This window comes from Cinclus cinclus, chromosome Z (genome assembly GCF_963662255.1).
Source record: "Cinclus cinclus chromosome Z, bCinCin1.1, whole genome shotgun sequence".
Lineage (NCBI taxonomy): Eukaryota > Metazoa > Chordata > Aves > Passeriformes > Cinclidae > Cinclus > Cinclus cinclus.
In genome coordinates this window covers 34,756,138-34,775,339 of record NC_085084.1, presented here as the reverse complement: position 1 = coordinate 34,775,339, position 19,202 = coordinate 34,756,138, and the positions used below count along the sequence as shown (strand labels likewise).

At 37.4% G+C, this 19,202-nt stretch overlaps 1 protein-coding gene across 1 annotated transcript; it reads left to right on the top strand.

Annotated features, from left to right (window-relative positions):
* Positions 1-839: 839 nt before the first annotated feature.
* Positions 840-17,138, top strand: CAAP1 (caspase activity and apoptosis inhibitor 1). The gene is made up of 6 exons (XM_062513061.1): positions 840-1,080; positions 1,968-2,168; positions 3,676-3,760; positions 4,362-4,437; positions 12,077-12,150; positions 15,986-17,138. The coding sequence occupies exons 1-6, from the start codon at positions 949-951 to the stop codon at positions 16,327-16,329; spliced, it is 912 nt and encodes a 303-aa protein (XP_062369045.1). The 5' UTR covers positions 840-948; the 3' UTR covers positions 16,330-17,138.
* Positions 17,139-19,202: the final 2,064 nt, after the last annotated feature.

Below are 19,202 nucleotides of genomic sequence, written 5' to 3'. Positions count from 1 at the left end.
CATTTTGACTAGCCTCTTTAGGGTAATAGACTGAGTTCTCTCTGTAATTAATCTTGTTGGTGGTGGAAAGCTGATTGGTGTCTTACTGAATTGCACAAGGGAGTCACCTGCCTTTAACAGGCTTCTCTGCTGCAGTTCATAATTGTTTGTATCCCGTGAAAAAGCTTCTCCAGTACTCATAAAGTATCATGGAAAAATTAAAGTTACTGTTGTTCTAAAGTTACTGGCAATGCCAAACAGCTGCCCAGGGAGACGAGTATGCAGATCCTTGCACTATTGAAACAGGTTGAGCCATGGAAAAGGTTAGAATTAAACCGTAGTTACAGGGGATAGAGCCGTGGAATCATCAGAGGATCATCAACGTTGGAAGAGACCTTTAAGTAATCATTAAGTCCACCATCCACCCAGTATTATCACTGTGACCACTGAACCATTAAACAACACCACCAGCACCAGATGCAGACACCTTGAACACCTCTAGGGACTGTGACTCAACCATCAGGGCAACCTATTCAAGTGCCTTACCGCTCTGACAGTGATTTTTTTTTTTTTTTTTCTAATACCTAATCTGAATCTACCGTGTCCCAGATAAGGGCCATTTCCTATTGTACTCTCACTGCAGGCACGGCAAGAAAGACTGGCCCCCACCTCACTGCACCCTCCTTTCAGGGAGCTTTAGAGAGCGATGGGATCACCCCTGAGCCTCCTCTTCTGGAGACCAAACAACCCCAGCTCCCTCAGCTATTTTCCCTCAGTGTTTTCGAGGCCGTAGATCGCCGAGGTGTGTGTAAAGCGGTGTCCGCAGTTTTACTGCGGCCTCGCTGGCCCCAGCGTTATCGCCGTGCATTAACTCGGCATTTCCGGGCGGGGCCGGCAGGGGGCGCTGCCCGCCAGCCCCGCCGGAAGCGGCGCGCGTGTGGCGGCGCGCGGTGTGCGCGCAGCGCGGCCATGCCGGGCAGGAAGTCTTCCAAGGAGAAGAAGCGGCGCCGCTCGCGTTCCTGCTGCACAGAGGGAGCCCCGGGGCCGGACGGCAGCGACAGGAAGCGGCGGAGCACCGAGTCCAACCACGGTGCCCTGGAGGTAGCGCGGGCGGAGACGCGGGGTCCGGCCGGTGCCGTGCCGCCTCCCCGGGCGCGTCCCGGTCCCTGCCGGGGGCTGACTGCGGCGGGGGCCGGTTCAGTCGCGCTGGTCGGTGTGCGGCTGCGGGGAGCGCGGACGGGGGCGGCTCGGGCGCAGGCGCCGGCGGGAGCAGGCCGAGCCCTGGAGCGCCCCGCGCGCAGCCCGAGAACACCGATCTGTGTTTTCCGGGTGTGAGGATGGGGCACGAGAACAAGCTCCGGTGGGTGGCCCCAGGCGTGGTTCGGTGCCACAATACTTGCGGCATTGTGAGTTTTCTCAAGGATGCACGCCTAAGTGAATTCTGAGGCTGAAAGGGTTTTTTTTTGTTGGTTTTTTTTTTTTGGTTTTGTTGTTTTTTTTTTTTTTTTTTTTAAGAGGTCCTTCACTGGTGTATGGAGGATGAATTTTCTAATAGGAAGCCCATTTTAATTCTGTGAAGACTCTGCCACACAGAGAGTTGTTTGCCATTGTCTGTCTTAGCAGGGTAGCTGTAAATTATGAACTTTATGATTTAATTGCCCAGCGAATCAGATGGACTTCTGCGTGAAAGCATATTTTAATGTGTGAATACCGGCCAAGTATTTGCAGATAATATTTCCCAGTGAATATTTATAAGTACTTTTCACTTCTTGAAGCTTTCAAAAAATTTATTAGCACAGAATGTTTTCAGTAATAAAAAATGTAACTTCTGTAATGCAGTTACCTGGCAATATGAAACACTGGAACTTGAGAAGTCCACATTAAGATGTACCTTGCATTTATGAAGGGAAAATTAGTGCAAGCACAGGTGAAGTTCTAAGTTTCTGTCTTCCCTAATTCACTAGAAAATGTACCTTCCTTGATTTTAGGAAACAAAATGCAATGTACTCTCTGGAGTAAAAGTGGAAGAAGCTGAACAACCCAGTGATATAGAAGAAGGAGGATTGGATCTCACTGTGTCACTTAAACCTGTCAGTTTCTACATTGGGGACAAAAAGGAAATGCTTCAACAGTGTTTCTGTGTCATAGGGGAGAAGAAACTACAGAAGATGCTGCCTGATACTTTAAAGGTAGGGAAATACACATACCATTTGTACACTTACCATGATCCTGAATGCTTGCATAATATAGAATACTTAACCTCTCAAGCCTAGTGCATTTGCATTTTAAAAGCTGCCAGTATATTTCTCAACTAAAAAGTTTCTACAAAGTCAAGTACTTTTCTTAAGTAGTCTCCCAGTCATGTGCCTGGAAGTAAGGCTTCTTAAAGATTTGCTGTAGTTTTTCTGGGTTAGACCTTTTGGTACTGCTTAGCCATTTCTGAACTTCAGGTTCAGCTTTAGACTCTCCCTCTGTACTGGTTAGTTAAATGTAAAAGGATTTTCATGGTTTTGAGGAGTAAATTCAGTAGTATTGTTCACTAATTAATAAGGTGATTTGTAAATAAAATACTGATTTCTGTTTATGGCAACTGATTTTCTTTGTATGGTATTAAAACAATGTCTGAGAAAAGAAAATAAAGCCTATTCTTCATAAACAGCTTCTGAAGCTGTAAATTCTGTGAACTAAAGCTGGAGTTTTATTGGTGTATAACATACACCTTTTGACTTTTCTGAGCAATAGGACTTAGTAAAAAGTGAAGTGTCATCTCTGTAATGTTTGTTAGTAGGTGTAAATTTTTTGTCTTAAATTTTTATTTTAATGAGGTCTATTATTAATATAAGTGAGACAGGACTTCTCCATTTTAAACACATGGTAAATTGCACACAGGCTTGTCCATTTCTCATCTCTTGCAGAAGAAAAAGAGGTTGAGAAGCTGGAAGGAAAGACATTACTTGAGTTTGTAGGGGAATTGCCTGATAGTGTAGAACCAAACTTACAGTAGGACTGTGAGTGTTACAGCCTATTTAGCACCTCCTAATTTTGGTACTTGTACATGGTATCATAGCTGATTTGAAAATGTCAAATTAACAAATGTCACCAAGAGGTATGAGAAGTGGAAGTAACTGGAATACCAGTAAAATCTGTGGCACTGTATGGTGTATACCAAGCATGAGAAATAGATTGCAATTTACATGCTTTCATTATTTTCTGTGTAATAGTACATGACTGTTGGTGTGTTGTCAGTAGCATTACTTTCTTCAGATTGTGGACTTGGATTCCACAGTTGTCTCTGGTCTTTGCAAGCTTAATTATAAAATCCAGCTTCCCCCAAGTGATGGAAGATTAGGAATTACCAGGTCTGCAGTTGTTTGCTGTTCCATGCTTCACACATACAGTCTGGTGTTTCTGGTGTTCAATGTTGCAGCTGCAGTAAAAACTCCAAGCCATAGGTCAAGTAACTGATAATGTGTATTGCTTAATTTTTCAGACAAAACCCACACATAGGCTATTTTTTATTGTTGTCATAGCTGAAACACTTGGTTTCCTACAGCGTTTGCATCAATGCAGATCAGCATTTGGGAGGCTTTAATCCAAGTTAACTCTTCATTACAGCTAGACTACTCCTTACATTTTTAATTACTCTCTTCTCAGAAATGTTTGGTAGCTTGTGGTGTGTCTTATCTGTCTTCTTAGAGCTGTTCCATGGATGAAATCAAAAGACTTTGCATGGAGCAGTTGGAGCTGTTATCTGAAAAAAAACTGTTGAAGATACTTGAAGGTATGAATTAAACTTTTAAGACTCCACTGTACACCAGAGAGCAGCCTGCCTCAACTGGATTTTCACTCTTTCTAGCTACTTAAATATATATGCATATATACAGACACACACTAGTAAGTGTGTATTAGTGTGTACATAATCCCTCATTTCCACCAAGGCACACAGTTCATGTACTTTGATTAAGGATATGACATTCCAGCTTTTCATGGCTTTATTGAACTTGCACTTGATACTTAAGGGATGTAGAACTTCGTTGTAAACATATTGTTGTTTTGTCAGTGAAGGGAAATTCTTTGAGTCTGAGTGCCCCAGAGTATCTTGCTGTTAATTCTGTCCTTTATTTTTAGCACCTATAGTATCGTACTAAGAATAGCTAATCAGATTTTTTGTAATCCGGTATAAATGTATGCGTAGCTAACAAAGGACTCATAAATAAGAGTTTTGGTTTTGACTTAAGCCTAATTTTAGAACTTCTGCTTTAACTGGGAAAAATCCTCTTCTGCCGATTGCAATAGAGTTAATAATTAAGAGTAAACATAATTATGTAGCATTAATTATATCACTTTCCTAAATTTTCGTGTTTGGAACTGTGTACATCTAGGCAAGATTGGAGCTGATTCTGATACTGACGAGGAGGCAGATGGAGGAGACAAGACTGGAGGTGATTCAGTCAGTCAGTGAGTAAAAGACAAAACACTTAAACTTAATTTAAGGAGACTGAACAATTCAGAGTTTTTTCATGAGAAATGATCAAATATATCGTTGAAAGACCCAATTGCTATATTCTTAATTAATTACTCTAGTAGAATTACAATGAACTGTGACTAGCAAGTGCTAAATTTAGAGACATGACTTTGTCACTTTGTGACCTTAACTGTGTATTGAGCACATAACTGGGTTCATAGTGGCATACTACTTATCAGCTGAGTTGTGGTAATTAAACATTCATACTTGTGTCCTGCAACAGAAGTGTTGTGAGTTAGGCTAACTGTCTTTGTGTGAGCTAAAGCAGTAAACCCCTCCCACTTAGGTCAGTGAATTGCTTAAATGTACTTTCAGTTCAGCTGAAATTTATCCCTTCTGTTCAACTTTCATTCTGGTCTTTCATTCCTGCCCCAGTTGAAGCAGCACTGACACTCACCTGTTCAATGAACTCTGTATAAGGGGTGCTACAGAATTTAGAGTTTCAAGGACAGAGGCTTCTGGTTTCTTGCTCTTATCTTGGCATCTGTCAGTAAGACAGTACTTAACTTTTTCTTTAAATGCTGCTTCATTTTTTAAAGACCATTTTTTTTGTCAGGAGTTCACCTGTTTGATAGTTTCTATGGAAGTAGTGAAAAGAAATTTACTAGTTATCATGTGCAATGCATCTAATTTAGTGAGGCTAACTTGTTTCTAGAAGACTAATAATCTTTTATGTTTTCAATACTGACCTGATTACAGCTGATCCACAGATTCAGGACACACTTTATCAACCTCTGAGACAGTACAAGACAATGCACCAGAGACATGCAGATTAAAGTAACCTCCTAGCTACTGGTTTAGTTAGTTTACCTAAACCTGCTAAATAAGAACAAAAGGATGGGAAAGGTAGTAACACTAAATCAACTTTGACATTCTGGTCAGTATTTTTCTTTAGCAGAGATCTGTTTTGTGATCCTATCTTTGATTCAAAACAAGCTATGAAGTTATTGCATAAAGTAGTTTTCTTTGATGACTTCTCATCATACAAATGTACTAGAAAATGGAGTGAATACAAAATTATGTTTCATTCTTTTTCTTGTGATACAGTTTTAATACTGTTTGACACTGTTTCTTCTAATGGTTCCAGTTGGAGCCCATTGTTAATGTATCCCTCTGTGCTATTTGTTCCCTACATGATCTGTAAATGGGGCCAGCATTAGTCAGCTTTAAAAACTAGGTTTTTTTATTTTTGGACATGGCCCTCTGCTGGCTGTTTGGAAAAGCAGATAGAAAATTTTAAAAACTACAGATGTACTAAATATCAAGTCTCTTTATGTAGAGTAGGCACTGTTAAGTCATTGATCATTTGCCAGTGAGCTTCTAAATAGAATGAGAAGACAGACTTGCTGCCTAAATAAGCCATAAAAATACCCTAGGATTTTGATTTTCAGAGAAATTATATGTTGTGGTGTTTTTTTGTTTTGGGCTTATGTGAAATGTTCTTTATCTTCAAGATGTATGGCAGGAGTAGTGCTGCTGGATTTCAGTAATGTTGTTCTGTGTCTGCAAGATGTTTCAAAGCTGCTATTGAGACATGTAGTTATGTTCCTTTGATACAGTAGATTGGGTGAATTCTTTCTTGTGCGGAAATTATTTGAGCTGGCAAAAACCTAAAAAGAGGAAATTAATGAAACTACAAAATAAGAAAAATCAGAATTAAACAGTTTTTAGCTAGTGGATATCTAAAGACACATAACCTATTTTCCCATGTCAGTTAGGAAGGCTTCAGTAACTGACAGTAAATCAAGAAGAAATTGCTTTTAAAAAGAGTAAAAGAAACTGAGAGATGTTGGTCATTGTAGAGCAAATTGCTTTCTTTGACAAACAGTGCTTGAGGTGCTCCTTGTTTCTGTATGTGTATCCTGATAATTTAGGGCTTCACAGCCCTCCAAACTGGGCAGGCATGACAGAATTTTTTACGAATTGGGGATTTTCTTCTCTTTTTCAAAAATAGCATTCTGCATAGGTGGGTGTTATCTGAGAACCTTAGCTCCACAGTTCAGCTGTGTGATAGCATTAACAAGAAAAACACAAAACAAAAGCTGTTAGGATGATAGAAAAATAAAGGGATAGGAGAAAATGAGGAGAATTAAGGTTTTATGTTAATCCTGAAGTCCAGTGCTCAGTAAGTAGACCAAGATGATACTTTTACAACTGTAAACTGTCACAAGCCCTTTTTACTAAGTAGGTCTAATCTTTGGGCCTTAGGTCAGCTTCTTTATAACCTGGGTGTGAGTAATCATAAATGCAAGTTTTCAAAACTTCAGAAAACTAGTTTTTCAGCATCAAGTCAGCCACCAGAGAGACTCAAGGTGCAAAAAACAGTGAAAATTGCTAAGACAAGCAAGCATTGTTTGTAATCATCAATTATAATTCTAATCTGGATTTTAAGTAGGTGAATTTGTTTGCCCTGGGAATAGAAAAGACTTTTCATAACAAAAATACAGTTTCTCTGTTTATATTATTGCTGTTTGTTCTTACTAGATTGTTTTCATTACTTGTGGCTTTCATGTAAATTACTTCTTTTTCCTGCATTCTATGTTTCTTGTTTTAAATCTGGCTTGAGTTAGTTGTTTTCAGGGAAATGTAAATGTAGAAAGGGAAGAAGGAGTAGCAAGTTGTACTCTAATCAAAACTGTTTTAACTGATTGGAAACATCCCTTTGTTTCTTTCATTATTGTCCTTTAAAAAAACAAATTCAACAAACATACCTTGAGCAATCTGCATATATCAGCAGAAATCTAGAGAGCTGGAATCAATACATCTAGAAATAAGCAAATGACTCTGAGTCTCTAAAGACCTCTTTCCTGTCTGTACCAACTAAAAGTAGCAGGGATTTAGATAAGTTTCTGTAGGTGCAGGGAAGTTGCAAAATTCAGATCTTTCTGTGAAGCTTTTAGATGGTCTCATATCTAATGGTAAATTGAATCCTCCTTTTTTTGGTTTTTGCACATATCCTCATTCTTTTACCAGAAGTGGAAGTCCTGAGGCTTTTTCTAAATTTCAGCTATGTAAAAGCTTCACGTGCTTACATTAGCATGTAAAACATTTGCTATTTTATTTTGTTGCCAGCTTGTTCTGCTTTAAACACTGGAAATCCTGTAGTAACCATGCATAAGAACTGGCCTATGTTTGCTAGTAACTGGAAAATACTGTTGCACTGGATATATTTTGTTGCATGTGAGCTCTGCATGTTTTTGAATGTGCAGTTCTCAGATTTTTGTTGCTTATTGTGTTGCTGTCTGCAATGGAATAGTGTTAAACCAAGAGGAATACTGTATAAAAATCTTCCAACTAAACATCAGATATTTAATTGACAGGAGTCAAATAATGTTTTCCAAAACCAAGCAGGCATTCTTCATCTGATTCAAGAGGTGTTTGCATGTTTTTGAGCGATCCATTTCTTTTACCTGAATTGACTCTTTCAATTATCCACCAGCAGAACAAGTGAAAGTAAGTTATATGCTCTAGTAGTAAAGCATTATTAAAAGAACAAGCATTCTAATATTGGTGTAATGATCAATGTTCGCATGGGTCTGAGTAAATGATCTTTTCCCTTCAAAATCATAATGGACTTTTTTTTTTTACTAAGTGAAAATTTGCAGTTTGTTTGCTTTTTTAAGAATGTGTAGGCTTTTTACTAGTTTGTAGTCAAAAGTGCAGTTTTTGCTTGTTTTGGAAAGGTTAGCTGTTTAAAGTTTTGTGTTGTTACACTCTGTTGTGCTCCTGGCTACTGGACTGTTCACAAGCATGCAATTGCCATCTGATATTTACCCCTTTAGGACAATTTGGTTATTTTCAGCATTTGGAATCACTGTAACAACAGGCTACATGAATCACTGAACAGATACATTAGCATTTGGTTAATTTGCTTCACTACCTTCTGTTCTTGTGGTGTCCTCAAACTTCACCTGTAACAGGACTGATGGACTTCTCATAGCTCATTAAACTATTTGATTAACACCTGTCTTTTGAGATACCTTTCCTGAGAAGTACTACTTTGTGAGGACTTTTTCCCCTTTTGTTTTTTTAACTTGCTACTTAATGCTTGTTAATTATTTTAATTCTCGTTTGTCATTGAAAGCATCCTTGGAACAAAAATTTGCAAGAATCTTTCAAGGACTTGGGACTTGTGGAAATATTTTTTAGGCCTGGAGCTAAGTGCAAAGGCGAATTTTAATTCAGGGAAGTACATCATGTCAGAAATAACACAGGTCCTGATCTCAAGTCTCACTGGCAATTTAGGATTCTTTTCCTTCTGGTCTCCAACTCCAATTACCACTGAAAGCTGGTATCCCTGACACCAGTATAGGAAAGCTACTGTCTTAATCCTTAGCCATCTGCTACTCTGCCAGTATTCCTTTTTGTATTTTATTCCTTTGCTGCATTTTTACCCCAATTTGCATAATCTGCTGGAGTTGGGTACCAAATCGCCTTCAAGCCCATAGGTCTTCAAGAGCTATACAAATTCCTGTAGCAAATTGTGTACATAAACCATTTGTGTGAGCCCGGTTAGGCTTTTTACTAGTGTGGCGCATGCCAACGTGAAATGAATGCTTTACTTAAAATAAGGTAAATTTAAATTTACAACATTTGTTGTCAGCAAAATGTAACTGTAGTTGGCATCTTTCTGCTGAAAAGATCATACTGTGAAAATGTTACTCAGTTTAAAAAAATAAATTTAAAATGCTGAGTTTATTGCTTGGAGGTTGGACTTTGAAGTTAACTGTCTCTTGAGGGAGAAATATAAAGCCTGACAAAAGGCAGAAACTTTTCCAAATTGCTATTGTCACTTACCTGCATAATAAATATGAAAGAAGAGAGCATTAAATGTGTATCAGGTCCCTTAATTTTAGCATAACATATCTTCTGCTCCCGTTTTTTGAAGACATGGTATTGTGCTGCCCTTTCTTAAATCTATACCACAGTACAGATAGTTAGTAGGGAAAAATGTTTTTTACTAGCAAACAAATAAAACAAAGCTAACAAGTTAAAACCCAAACTGAACAGTGAACTTGAAATATATCTGTTGGGCCAGTAGGTGGTGCAAAATGCCTGCCTGTGAAACAAAGTCATGAAAGTTCACCGGCAATGCAGTCTGATCCAGTCAATTCTTAGAGAGTAAAACATGCTGCAAAAGTACTTCTATGTCCTAAAAATTCTTTTGCTGGAAGTATGTAGTCTCTAAAGAAATGTGGGTTTGCTGTAATTAAAGTCAAGACATCAGGAGGAAACTTTTCAATGTGTGATTTTTTTATTTTTTTGAGTTGGTAATTTCTTTTTACAGCTGTTAAAATGGTTATGGGTAATTTCACAGCCAGTGTTTGAACTCTGGAGGTCACTGAGTTTTCTCTCAGATTATTACAATTCTCATCAGGCATCAAGGTGATTCCAGAGTTGTGAAATCTATTGTCTGGATACTACTGGTTCAAGGTCAGGCTTTTCAAAGTGACACTTTGCTGTCCAGTGCAGACATGACTCCTGAGTTCAAAATGGTGAAATATATGTGTGAAGGAGTGTGGGACAAGGACAGGGACAGCCTAAAATGCTTCTGCTCTTAGTGATGATCAGGATATATCACAATCTATTTTTGGTCAAAAGTTAAGTAACTAAATAGAAATAAATATAAATATAATAAATATAATATAAAATGTTAGGAGTTGCTTCTTTAAAAAAAAAAAACCAACAAAAAAGAAACCCAACAAAAAAATCAGGTGGTTCCATCCATATCTGCTGACCAGTAGGTGGACTGAAATCCACTTCTCTCTCTGGCTGCTGGTACAGAAGCCCACAGGGTTTGTATCCTTGCTGCAGTTGCTGCTCAGACCTCCTTGTGCATGCAGGCCTCTTTGCTGGCCTCTCTGATTGTCCCCAGTAGCTGATGCTGTTCATCTCTGGAGTATCTAGTGCTCTATTATGGTCCCTCAGGTTACCAGATGTACTTGCAGAACCTCGTCTATCTTTGGATTTGGCCTCTGATATTACAGTCTATTTGATACCTTAGTCCCAGACCTCGTATCCTGCTTGTTGGCCAGACAAGCTTGAGATTTGCTGGTGAATCATAAGCATCTGCTTACGCATGTATCAGCTGCGTGAAGCTGAAAGTCGTAGAGAAAGTGTGTATTTTTCATTCTGCCTGATTACTTGCAGCACAGTCCTGTATGCCCTTCTGACCTGTGGTCTCCTTTGCAGTTGCTGGCACACTTGTGTGGGCTTGTTTACATTATTCTCATCTCCTTTGGAAAAGGAGTTAGTGTAGCCATGTGGTACATTAAATCTGCAGAACGGACTGGTGTCCACGTCCAGGGCTTTGCTAGGCAAGTGTATTGACTTGTTTATTCTCCTTAATGAGTTATTGCATGATACTTTACACATTTATGTTCCAATGGGTAGGAAAAAATGGGAGAAAAAAGAAAGTCTATTGATGTAGCCTTTGCCACTTCAGAAAAGGAAACAGAAATGAAAATAACTGCCTCTCAGACCATGATGGCTAGAAATATTATGGTGTTTCTCATCCTGATAAAACCTTTGGACACATGGAAAAAATCCAACTTGTAGAGCATGAGGAAAATAGATATGTGTTCACCTTCAGGAAAACCCTAAAGGCCATTACTGAAAAACAAGTTGTTAGTCATTATATTTACATCTGTGATACCATAATACTGCTTCCTTTTTACAGTGTTGTTAAGCTCCCATGGGCAGGAGAGCTGCATTGATTCCATGTTAATACAGATTAAACCACTGCCACACAACATCCAGTTTAGGAACTTGGCAATTCTATTGTCAAAATGCTCACCAGATGTGGCAGCCGAACACTTCCTGTGATTCTGGATCCTTCCACCTGTGCCCTTCCTGTATATATAATATATGTATATTCCTGTATATTACCTTATTTTCACAGTTTGTGTGACTAGTATGTGTGAACTACATGAAGGACATTAACATTTCAGTCAAGTATCTCTTCCTTACCCTTGTATAAAGAATTGAAACCCTATACATCAAGGGTAGAAATTGTTTAAATAGGAGAAGTAGAGAAATGCAGGTACTGAATGCACTGTAATAGCTGAGTTGTGAACAGTTTTGTTTTAAAAAGTAACCCTTTGTGAAACAAGAAGGTTCTGCTTTAGGAGAGGTTGGTGATGGGCTGATGATAATTTCATGAAAATATCTTTTTGCTTTCAAAATAAGACAGTAAATAGTATTTGAGTGCAGCAGAAACCGTTGTTTTCCCAAACCATTTAATTATGTGACAATTTATTTTGATTTCTAAAGGAAAAGCTCATAATATGAGGCACTTTTCTTTTATAACTGCTCAGCTGTGGTTCCTCAGTTAAAATCATTGAGGACTGTTACTCTAAAGGCAAGGATGGAGTGGAAATAATTGTTTTATCCTTGTGTATCACAAGGCAAACCAAAGAAGTTCTCATATTAGCTCTCTGTATATTTCTTCTGCCCTTGTTCTTACTGTAGCTGGTTTATTCACCTACCACCTCATAATTTTTTATTTTCCAAAAAAATGTTCTGTTAAATTTTAAATTATAGTGATTAAATTGTGTTCTAAATTGTGTCCAGACAGGACAACAGTATAGACTCAACTTCTTCTCTGAGAGAAGACAACAAGCTTGAAGGTCAGGAATCAAAACAAGGTATGTAGTAGAGAAAGCTAAAATTCTGTGTTCTTTATGTTGGCCACTGACTAATTTCAGGTAGCTGACAACTCTTTTGTGAACAGAAAATGAACATTCATTGAGAAAGAATATTTTGTCTTGTGTGCTTTATTTTCTTAAATGCAGAAATGCAGCTTGATTCAAGTAGTAGAGTTGGTAGGCTAGAAAATACAAGGGCAAGTAAGTTATTGGTGCACTTTCGTACTTTCTACACAAGAAAACATTACTTTTAGTCTGCAGTAGTATTTTTTTTATTCCAGTCATTAAATTAGTACATTTAACAATTGCCAGTGTTAGTTTGTGCATGAAGCACTAGAATTATACCTGCTTCTGTCTCAGTCTGTTTATTTTCATTTTGACTGGCTCTGAGCAGAAAGCTTTTCCTGTCAAAGAATGTTGCAAATTCTTCTAAGCTACATTTCTCTTCTGCAAAGATCTAACTTTATTTACTGCTTGCAAGTGCTATTTCACAATTCAGAATGTTGTCTAAAAGATGTCACTTGGAATGACTTTGTGAAACACTTTTTCTTTCTGAATTAGTTAGTGAGAAGAGTTAAATGGGAAAGGAGTCATACATAATAAGAGCATCAAAACTCTTAGCGAGTTGCTATGACTGTGAGTAATCTTTTAAATGTTGCTTGTTGTACTATATGGAGGAACCTTAGAATGGACAGATTTCCTGCAGATTTCTTCCACTTCTGTGTTATCAAAGGGAATTAATGGTTGTTTCAACTGATATAATTGTTATTTTTTATGACTTAATCAACCAGAGTATCATGATGGCTTTGGGCTATAACTGGCTCTATTCAAGATGTTAGCTTTAAAGAACTTGTGAGAATATTGTGTAGATTAGAAAGTATAACTCTGGTCACCCTCTTTTACTGCAGCCTGAGAAGCTGTGGGAAAAAGAAGAGAGAATGAGCGAATAAGAAAAAGTGGGTAAAATAAAATTGAAAAATGGAATTGAGTGTGCTAAAATGAATTTTGCACATGTAGATGAAGGAAAAAGTAAAAGTAACTGAAAGCAAAAAGATAATGAGAAATGCTAGCCATGATCCTTATTACTGTAAAAGCACAGGTGTAAAAGAAGGAAATAAAACCTGTTAGCTCATTAAACATCTGTAGGCCAAAAGGCTTGTGTGAAAACTGAATTGCACAGTGGAGGTTCCAGTTTTTAAATTGAACACAAGGTTGTTCTGACCAGTTTCTGATCCTTATTAAGTCTGGGGCAGACATGAATAACTAAATATTTTGTTCCTTCTTTATGTGACGGATTGATTCCAATCAGCTGTGGTGAGCTTACCCCAGCCAGCAGTAAGCACATGCCAACCCCGCAATTACTTGTCACCCAGTGGGGTAAAGGTGACAATCAGCAAAGCAAAATGAGAACAACTTATTAGTCAACATAAAGACTCTTCAATAAGTGAAGCAAAAGCTGTACATTGAAACAAAGCAGAATTAAAGACTTAGTCACAACCTCCCATTGGCAGCCAGATTCTTAGCCATTCCTGGAAAGCAGAGACTCAGCATGCATGGCAGTTACTTGGGAAGGCAGATGCCATTGTTGTATGGTTGAGCGTGGCCCTTAGGTCAGTTTGGCTCAGCTGTCCTGGCTCTATGTCCCTCTCAGCCTCCCAGTTAACTCTATGGGGTCAGAGTGAGAAACAGACAAAGCCCTGAGGCTGTGCAAGCACTCTTCAGCAGTAGACAAACTGGTGTGTTATCACCACTGTTTCATAAACAAGTCCAAAAGCAGCATCATGCGCTCTGCTGTGAAGAAAATTAACTCCATCCCAGCCAGACTCAGTTTAGTTTCAACTTCGGTCATTGACTCAGGTCACTCACTGACTCAGGTCAGTCTAACTTTGGCGTTGAATTAGGATGAGCAGGCTCGGATGAGCAGGCTTAAATGTTAAGTTTCAGGCTTTGAACTGTGATCTAGAGATGCAGCTGATTTTTTGGATCCATGGAAATGCTGCTTGGTTCATCAGCAAGTTTGATAAATACTGACTGATACTGTGAAGCAAGACAGAAAAATGAACATTTCTCAATCCTGTTGTTTCCCTTTCTGATCTTTCACATACATTGTGTCTTGCAAGGTGAAGTTAAATACATACTATTCAAAGATGGCTAAATGGTATAGGAAATAGGGGAAACTGCATATGAAGCTGAAGTATTAGTCTTGAAGTTACTGTCACAGTAGGATCAGGCTAAGGCTACTTAGGATCAAAGAAGACCCTTGTATATTCATCTCACGAGTAGTTTTTATACAAACTGCTGTGAGAAGGATTTTTTTGTAACTTTGTTTATATTTTAGTTTTTCAGATTTTATTACCTCAAAATTTTGATTTATCTTGTAAAAAGTGATCTGTAAACTTCTTTTATATGCCTTAACATACGTTTTCATGAGCTGAATTTGGTTTCCTGTTAGCTTTGTTTGGAGTCTTTGAGGTGCCACATACCTTAGCTGTGTATGTGAGTGCATTCTCAGGGTGAGCGTGTAGAATTCTTAAATCTGAACCTAAATGCTGTGACAATCATAGCCTGATACAGTGTGATCAGGAGTGAGTAACTGAATTGTCTATAGTACAAAAAAATTTCAATGCTGAATCGACAAAACCCCAATGTTTTGAAGTATTACTATTGTTTGTTAAAACCATTTGAGATGTTTTGATCCTCCTTTTCTCCCTCCCTTTGTTTTTTAAGTGGAGAAATTGCATTTATAGCTTTTGAAGTAGTCAGTATTGATTTTTTTTTTCACACCCTCAGGATGGGAGAAGTGTTGTAAACCCCAAGAAAAACAGGTCTTCTTAAGGTTTTTGGGCACTTCTCATGTATTAATACCATGTGCATACAGGTACCATAAAGCATTTGAAAATGTTTAAAAAGAAAGAGTAGCAATTTTCTGAAACTTTGTTTTTCTTATATGAGTGGTAAAGTTGGTATTGCCAAAAGTAATAAAAAGTAGTATAAATATACAGTCTATACAATCAGTAACTTAATCATCATATTATTCACAAACCATATTTGCCATTATATTATTTACACATTATTAATTTTAAGTTGGAACCTATCCTGCTCTAAGTTTCCACATTTGCAAAAACTGTTGAAAGAGTATGAACTTCTGAGGCCAGTGTGTCAAAAGCAAGTCTTGCTGTAGCCAAATTGAGAGAACAGTTAGTCAGGTTCTGTTAGAGCATTGCTCTTATTTTTTTGAGCTGCCTCTTCTAATTACATTTTTAAAAATAAATTGTGACTTTCAGCCACAATTAAAAACTAAAGTCATAATTTCCTCCATGTTTTTATATCTGAGCTAAATGCATCTGGAAGACCAGTGATAAATTCTGAGTATTTCCACTTTAAGTAGAGTTTCTTTTAATTTTTAGTTTTGTCTGTCACTACAGTCCTACTTCTCTTAAAATACGTAGTATAGTTGAGTGTAATTTTTGAAATGCATTCTGAAAATTAGGTTAAGAGATAAACAAAAATCAGTTTTGGACTGCAAAAGCTTTCTTTAATATAAAATTTTATTACAATTTAATTAGGAAAATAGGTAATGTAACTTCAAAGGAGGGAATATATTTTTTCTGCTGCTTTGCTATACTGCATGTTCTTTTAGATTGGCATAAAAATGTGTTAACGCTTGTATAAATTAGCTTTAAAAGGAGGAGAATAAGAAGAGGAATTGGTTATCTTACAGATTTTTTTTCACTCTCTTAATTTGCAGAATAACACTTTAGGAGAAGTGGTTTTGTAAGTTGAGGTAAAAATACTTTTGTTAGGCACCTCTATGATAGTTGTGTTTCTGTTACAGGCAAGGGAGAAGATAGTGATGTTCTCAGCATAAATGCAGATGCTTATGACAGTGACATAGAAGGCCCATGCAATGAAGATGATGGCCCAGAAGTGCAAGAGAGCACTGTCAGAACTGGAGCCGGTCAGATAGAAGACCTTCAGAAGGACATTGAGAAGAGTGTGAATGAGATACTGGGGTTGGCAGAGTCCAGCCCAAAGGAGCCCAAAGCAGCAACCTTAGCTGTTCCTCCATCAGAAGATGTTCAGCCATCAGCACAACAGCTGGAGCTTCTGGAACTTGAGATGAGGGCCAGAGCTATTAAGGCTCTGATGAAAGCTGGTGATGTAAAAAAACATCCCTGAGACTGTTCGGATTTCATTTTCACTATTCTTTTTGAAGATGGTGATGTCTGTTCTCTTCAGTGCTACAGTATGTTTGCGTTGGGTATGACATTCCTCATTCAGACTGTGTTGTGTATCCTGACCTTTGGTTCAGTGGTTTTGTTGCCTTTAGAGTGCTGCTTCCATGACACGCACAAACAGAGGTTGATGCTTCCCTGAGATAAGGTGTCCTTGTGCTGGGTCTCCTCCTCAAGGAGTCACACCTCACCTAGAGCTGTGCCAGGAACTTGCTGCCTTCCAGAAAGGTTGTTGTAGAAATTTAGAATCATAAAATGGTTGGAAGGGATTTGAGACTGCTTAATTCTTCTTGGGACCCATCTCATCATAATGTAGGCATTCTAAAGAAAATGTGTTGGTTTGTTTAAAAGCATACTCAGTTTTTTGAAATGTGAACTCCTAAAGGGAAGGATTTTTACCTTTTAAATAAACAGTCAAACATGTTATTTTCAGAGTTACGAAAGTGCCTGACAGAGCAGAGCTTATTACACTGCCATGTAGTTTTGTCACTTTTCTCCACTCTTGCTTTTGTATTATAATTGAAGAAAGCAGAGTTTCTTCCTAACTGTAAAGCTTTTCTTTTGCCATAATGTTTAGCATAATTTGGCAAAATATTTAGTGAATCAAACAGTTCAGAAGATCTTGAGCTTTTAACGTTCAACTGATAAAGTCATTTCATGTCCCCTGAAAGTAGGAAAATCCACCTGATTTCAGTCTGTTGTTTTAGAAAAGGCATTTAATTTATTTATGAGTTTTTAAAACATAAATTCTATTTCTATCCAATTCAAGGTATTCCTTTGCAAATAAATTGAATTTTAGAATTAATTTTCATACTGTAATCTTACAACAATTTAAATTATTTTAATATTTTTAGAATTAGTGCTGGTTTTATATCTGGCTTCTAATCAAAGCATATTAAAATATTTGTGGGTTTTTTTTACACATGCAGACATCAGTTTTTTTCTTTAAAGGCATAAAGCTTACAGTTGTAGTCTTTGTTAAGTAAAATAATGTATTGCATATTTTTATTCATTAATTTTCCTTGGTTGTTACTTAGAAAGCCAGTTACATACTTGGCAACAGTAGCAGAGCTAATTAACCCTACTACTCTGTAATATTACTGCAAACGTTAGTCTATTCAGCTACTATGTCTTGAATTCTTTTAAGGCTTATAATGTCCCTTTTATTCTTCCATTTTGTCTCTTTATTCTTCCTTCCCTTTATTCCCTTTCTTCTATCCTGTGTCCTTTTAAACCCTTTTCTGTAGCAAGCACTTTGTATATTTCTTGAGTATGATTGATTTCCTCTGGAATCAACATCATTGTGAAATGTTAGTGCAGTGTAAATTTGATAATAAGCTAAAACCTTCATTAAATACAGCTGAGAAAATTGCAGTGTGCTTCCACTAAGTGATGTCAGTGACCTGGGTAAAGTGTATCTGACTCTAGTGTTATCCACAGCATCAACATTTTTTTTTTCTATTCTTTTGTAGCAAGTGGAGGGTGTAAGTTAAAATACATACGCACAGTTAAAAAGATAACTTTACTGTCTCAAAATCTGTGGGTGTTGTCTTTGGTCAATTTAATTTAGCTATTTGGTGAATTTGTGTCTTATTTGAGTCCAGAGAAACTAAGGAAAATAATCACAGAAAGACAGCTGTCAAAACTTAGGTGTGCTCTTTTACAAAGTGGTAGAGCTGTGTTAGAGGTCAAAGATACATTTTAGTGCTGCTGTACGTGGGTCACGAAGGCACCAAATACCTTGCCTGCTGTGGAAGTGCAAAAGCTTGCTTGCAAGGGCATTTCTTGCATCACCAGAAGAAGCCACAGGTGTGATGTTCATTCAGTGACATCGCAAAACAACTCATTTTGGTTGTTTGGCAGCACAAAAATACTGCTGGAAGTAATGATGAGCTAGAATGTAATTGCGTTCTACTGACTCCTTTCTGGGGATGTATGGTATTTATTATTTTCCTGACGCTTTCCCAGGTCACCCTTAGAAGTTTTACAGCATTTTGAACTGTTAAAGGTTACTATTTCAAACTCTGTATCAAGAAGTTGCGAATGCTAACTTTAGCCTGTAGTGTGACAGAGATGGAACAGGTTTACTATGCATATGACACAGAAGATTTGTAATTACATCGTAATTAAATTCAAAATTAAAAGATGAGAAGTATTCCAAGAAAATTCAATTAAGCTGTTTACAAAAATAAAGTTAAAAAAATCGTATGAGATACTTAATGTGATTGGTTACACAAGTGCTAATTCAATTTTAGATATTGTACTGTTGCTGCTTAGGTTAAAAACAGATCAGCTAAATTACATGTGTTCTTGCATCAGTTTGTATCACTGAAGAGATAAAAAAATCCAGTTAAAATACTTACTATAGGGCAGTTTTGCTTTTCTCTTTTAAATATGTCTGTGATTTCTCCTTGAAAAATAAATTTATTACTGCATTTGGAAGAAGAGCAAATTGTACGTAAAATATATTGAATTATTTATGAAACATTAAAATAGTGTTAATGTGTCTTGATCAACCATTTTGTCAGGAAACAAATGTTAAATACTAGGTGTTGGTCAGCATGAAAAAGATCTTGATTATATTTTGGACTGCTACAAAAATATATTCTAATGAATTTTGTCTGTCCTCAGAGATAGTGCCACAGTGCTTTTTTGCAGAGGAGGAGGATTGACTATGTGTGTACTAGATAAATAAAAAGGTATGACTCCACAGAGAGCCAAAAGTATTTATCTCTGTTTGGAGGCTTTGCTGTTACGGTGATTTCATAGAGAATAATAGATAGTTTTCAAGATGCCAGTTTTGAGAGGTGAATCGCA

Bases quoted from the DNA above. Each gene is read 5' to 3' on its own strand.
- CAAP1 (XM_062513061.1), top strand. From the start codon at position 949: ATGCCGGGCAGGAAGTCTTCCAAGGAGAAGAAGCGGCGCCGCTCGCGT. The intron at 1,081-1,967 runs GTAGCGCGGGCG...CCTTGATTTTAG, and splicing joins CCAACCACGGTGCCCTGGAG to GAAACAAAATGCAATGTACT. The intron at 4,438-12,076 runs GTGAGTAAAAGA...AATTGTGTCCAG, and splicing joins GGAGGTGATTCAGTCAGTCA to ACAGGACAACAGTATAGACT.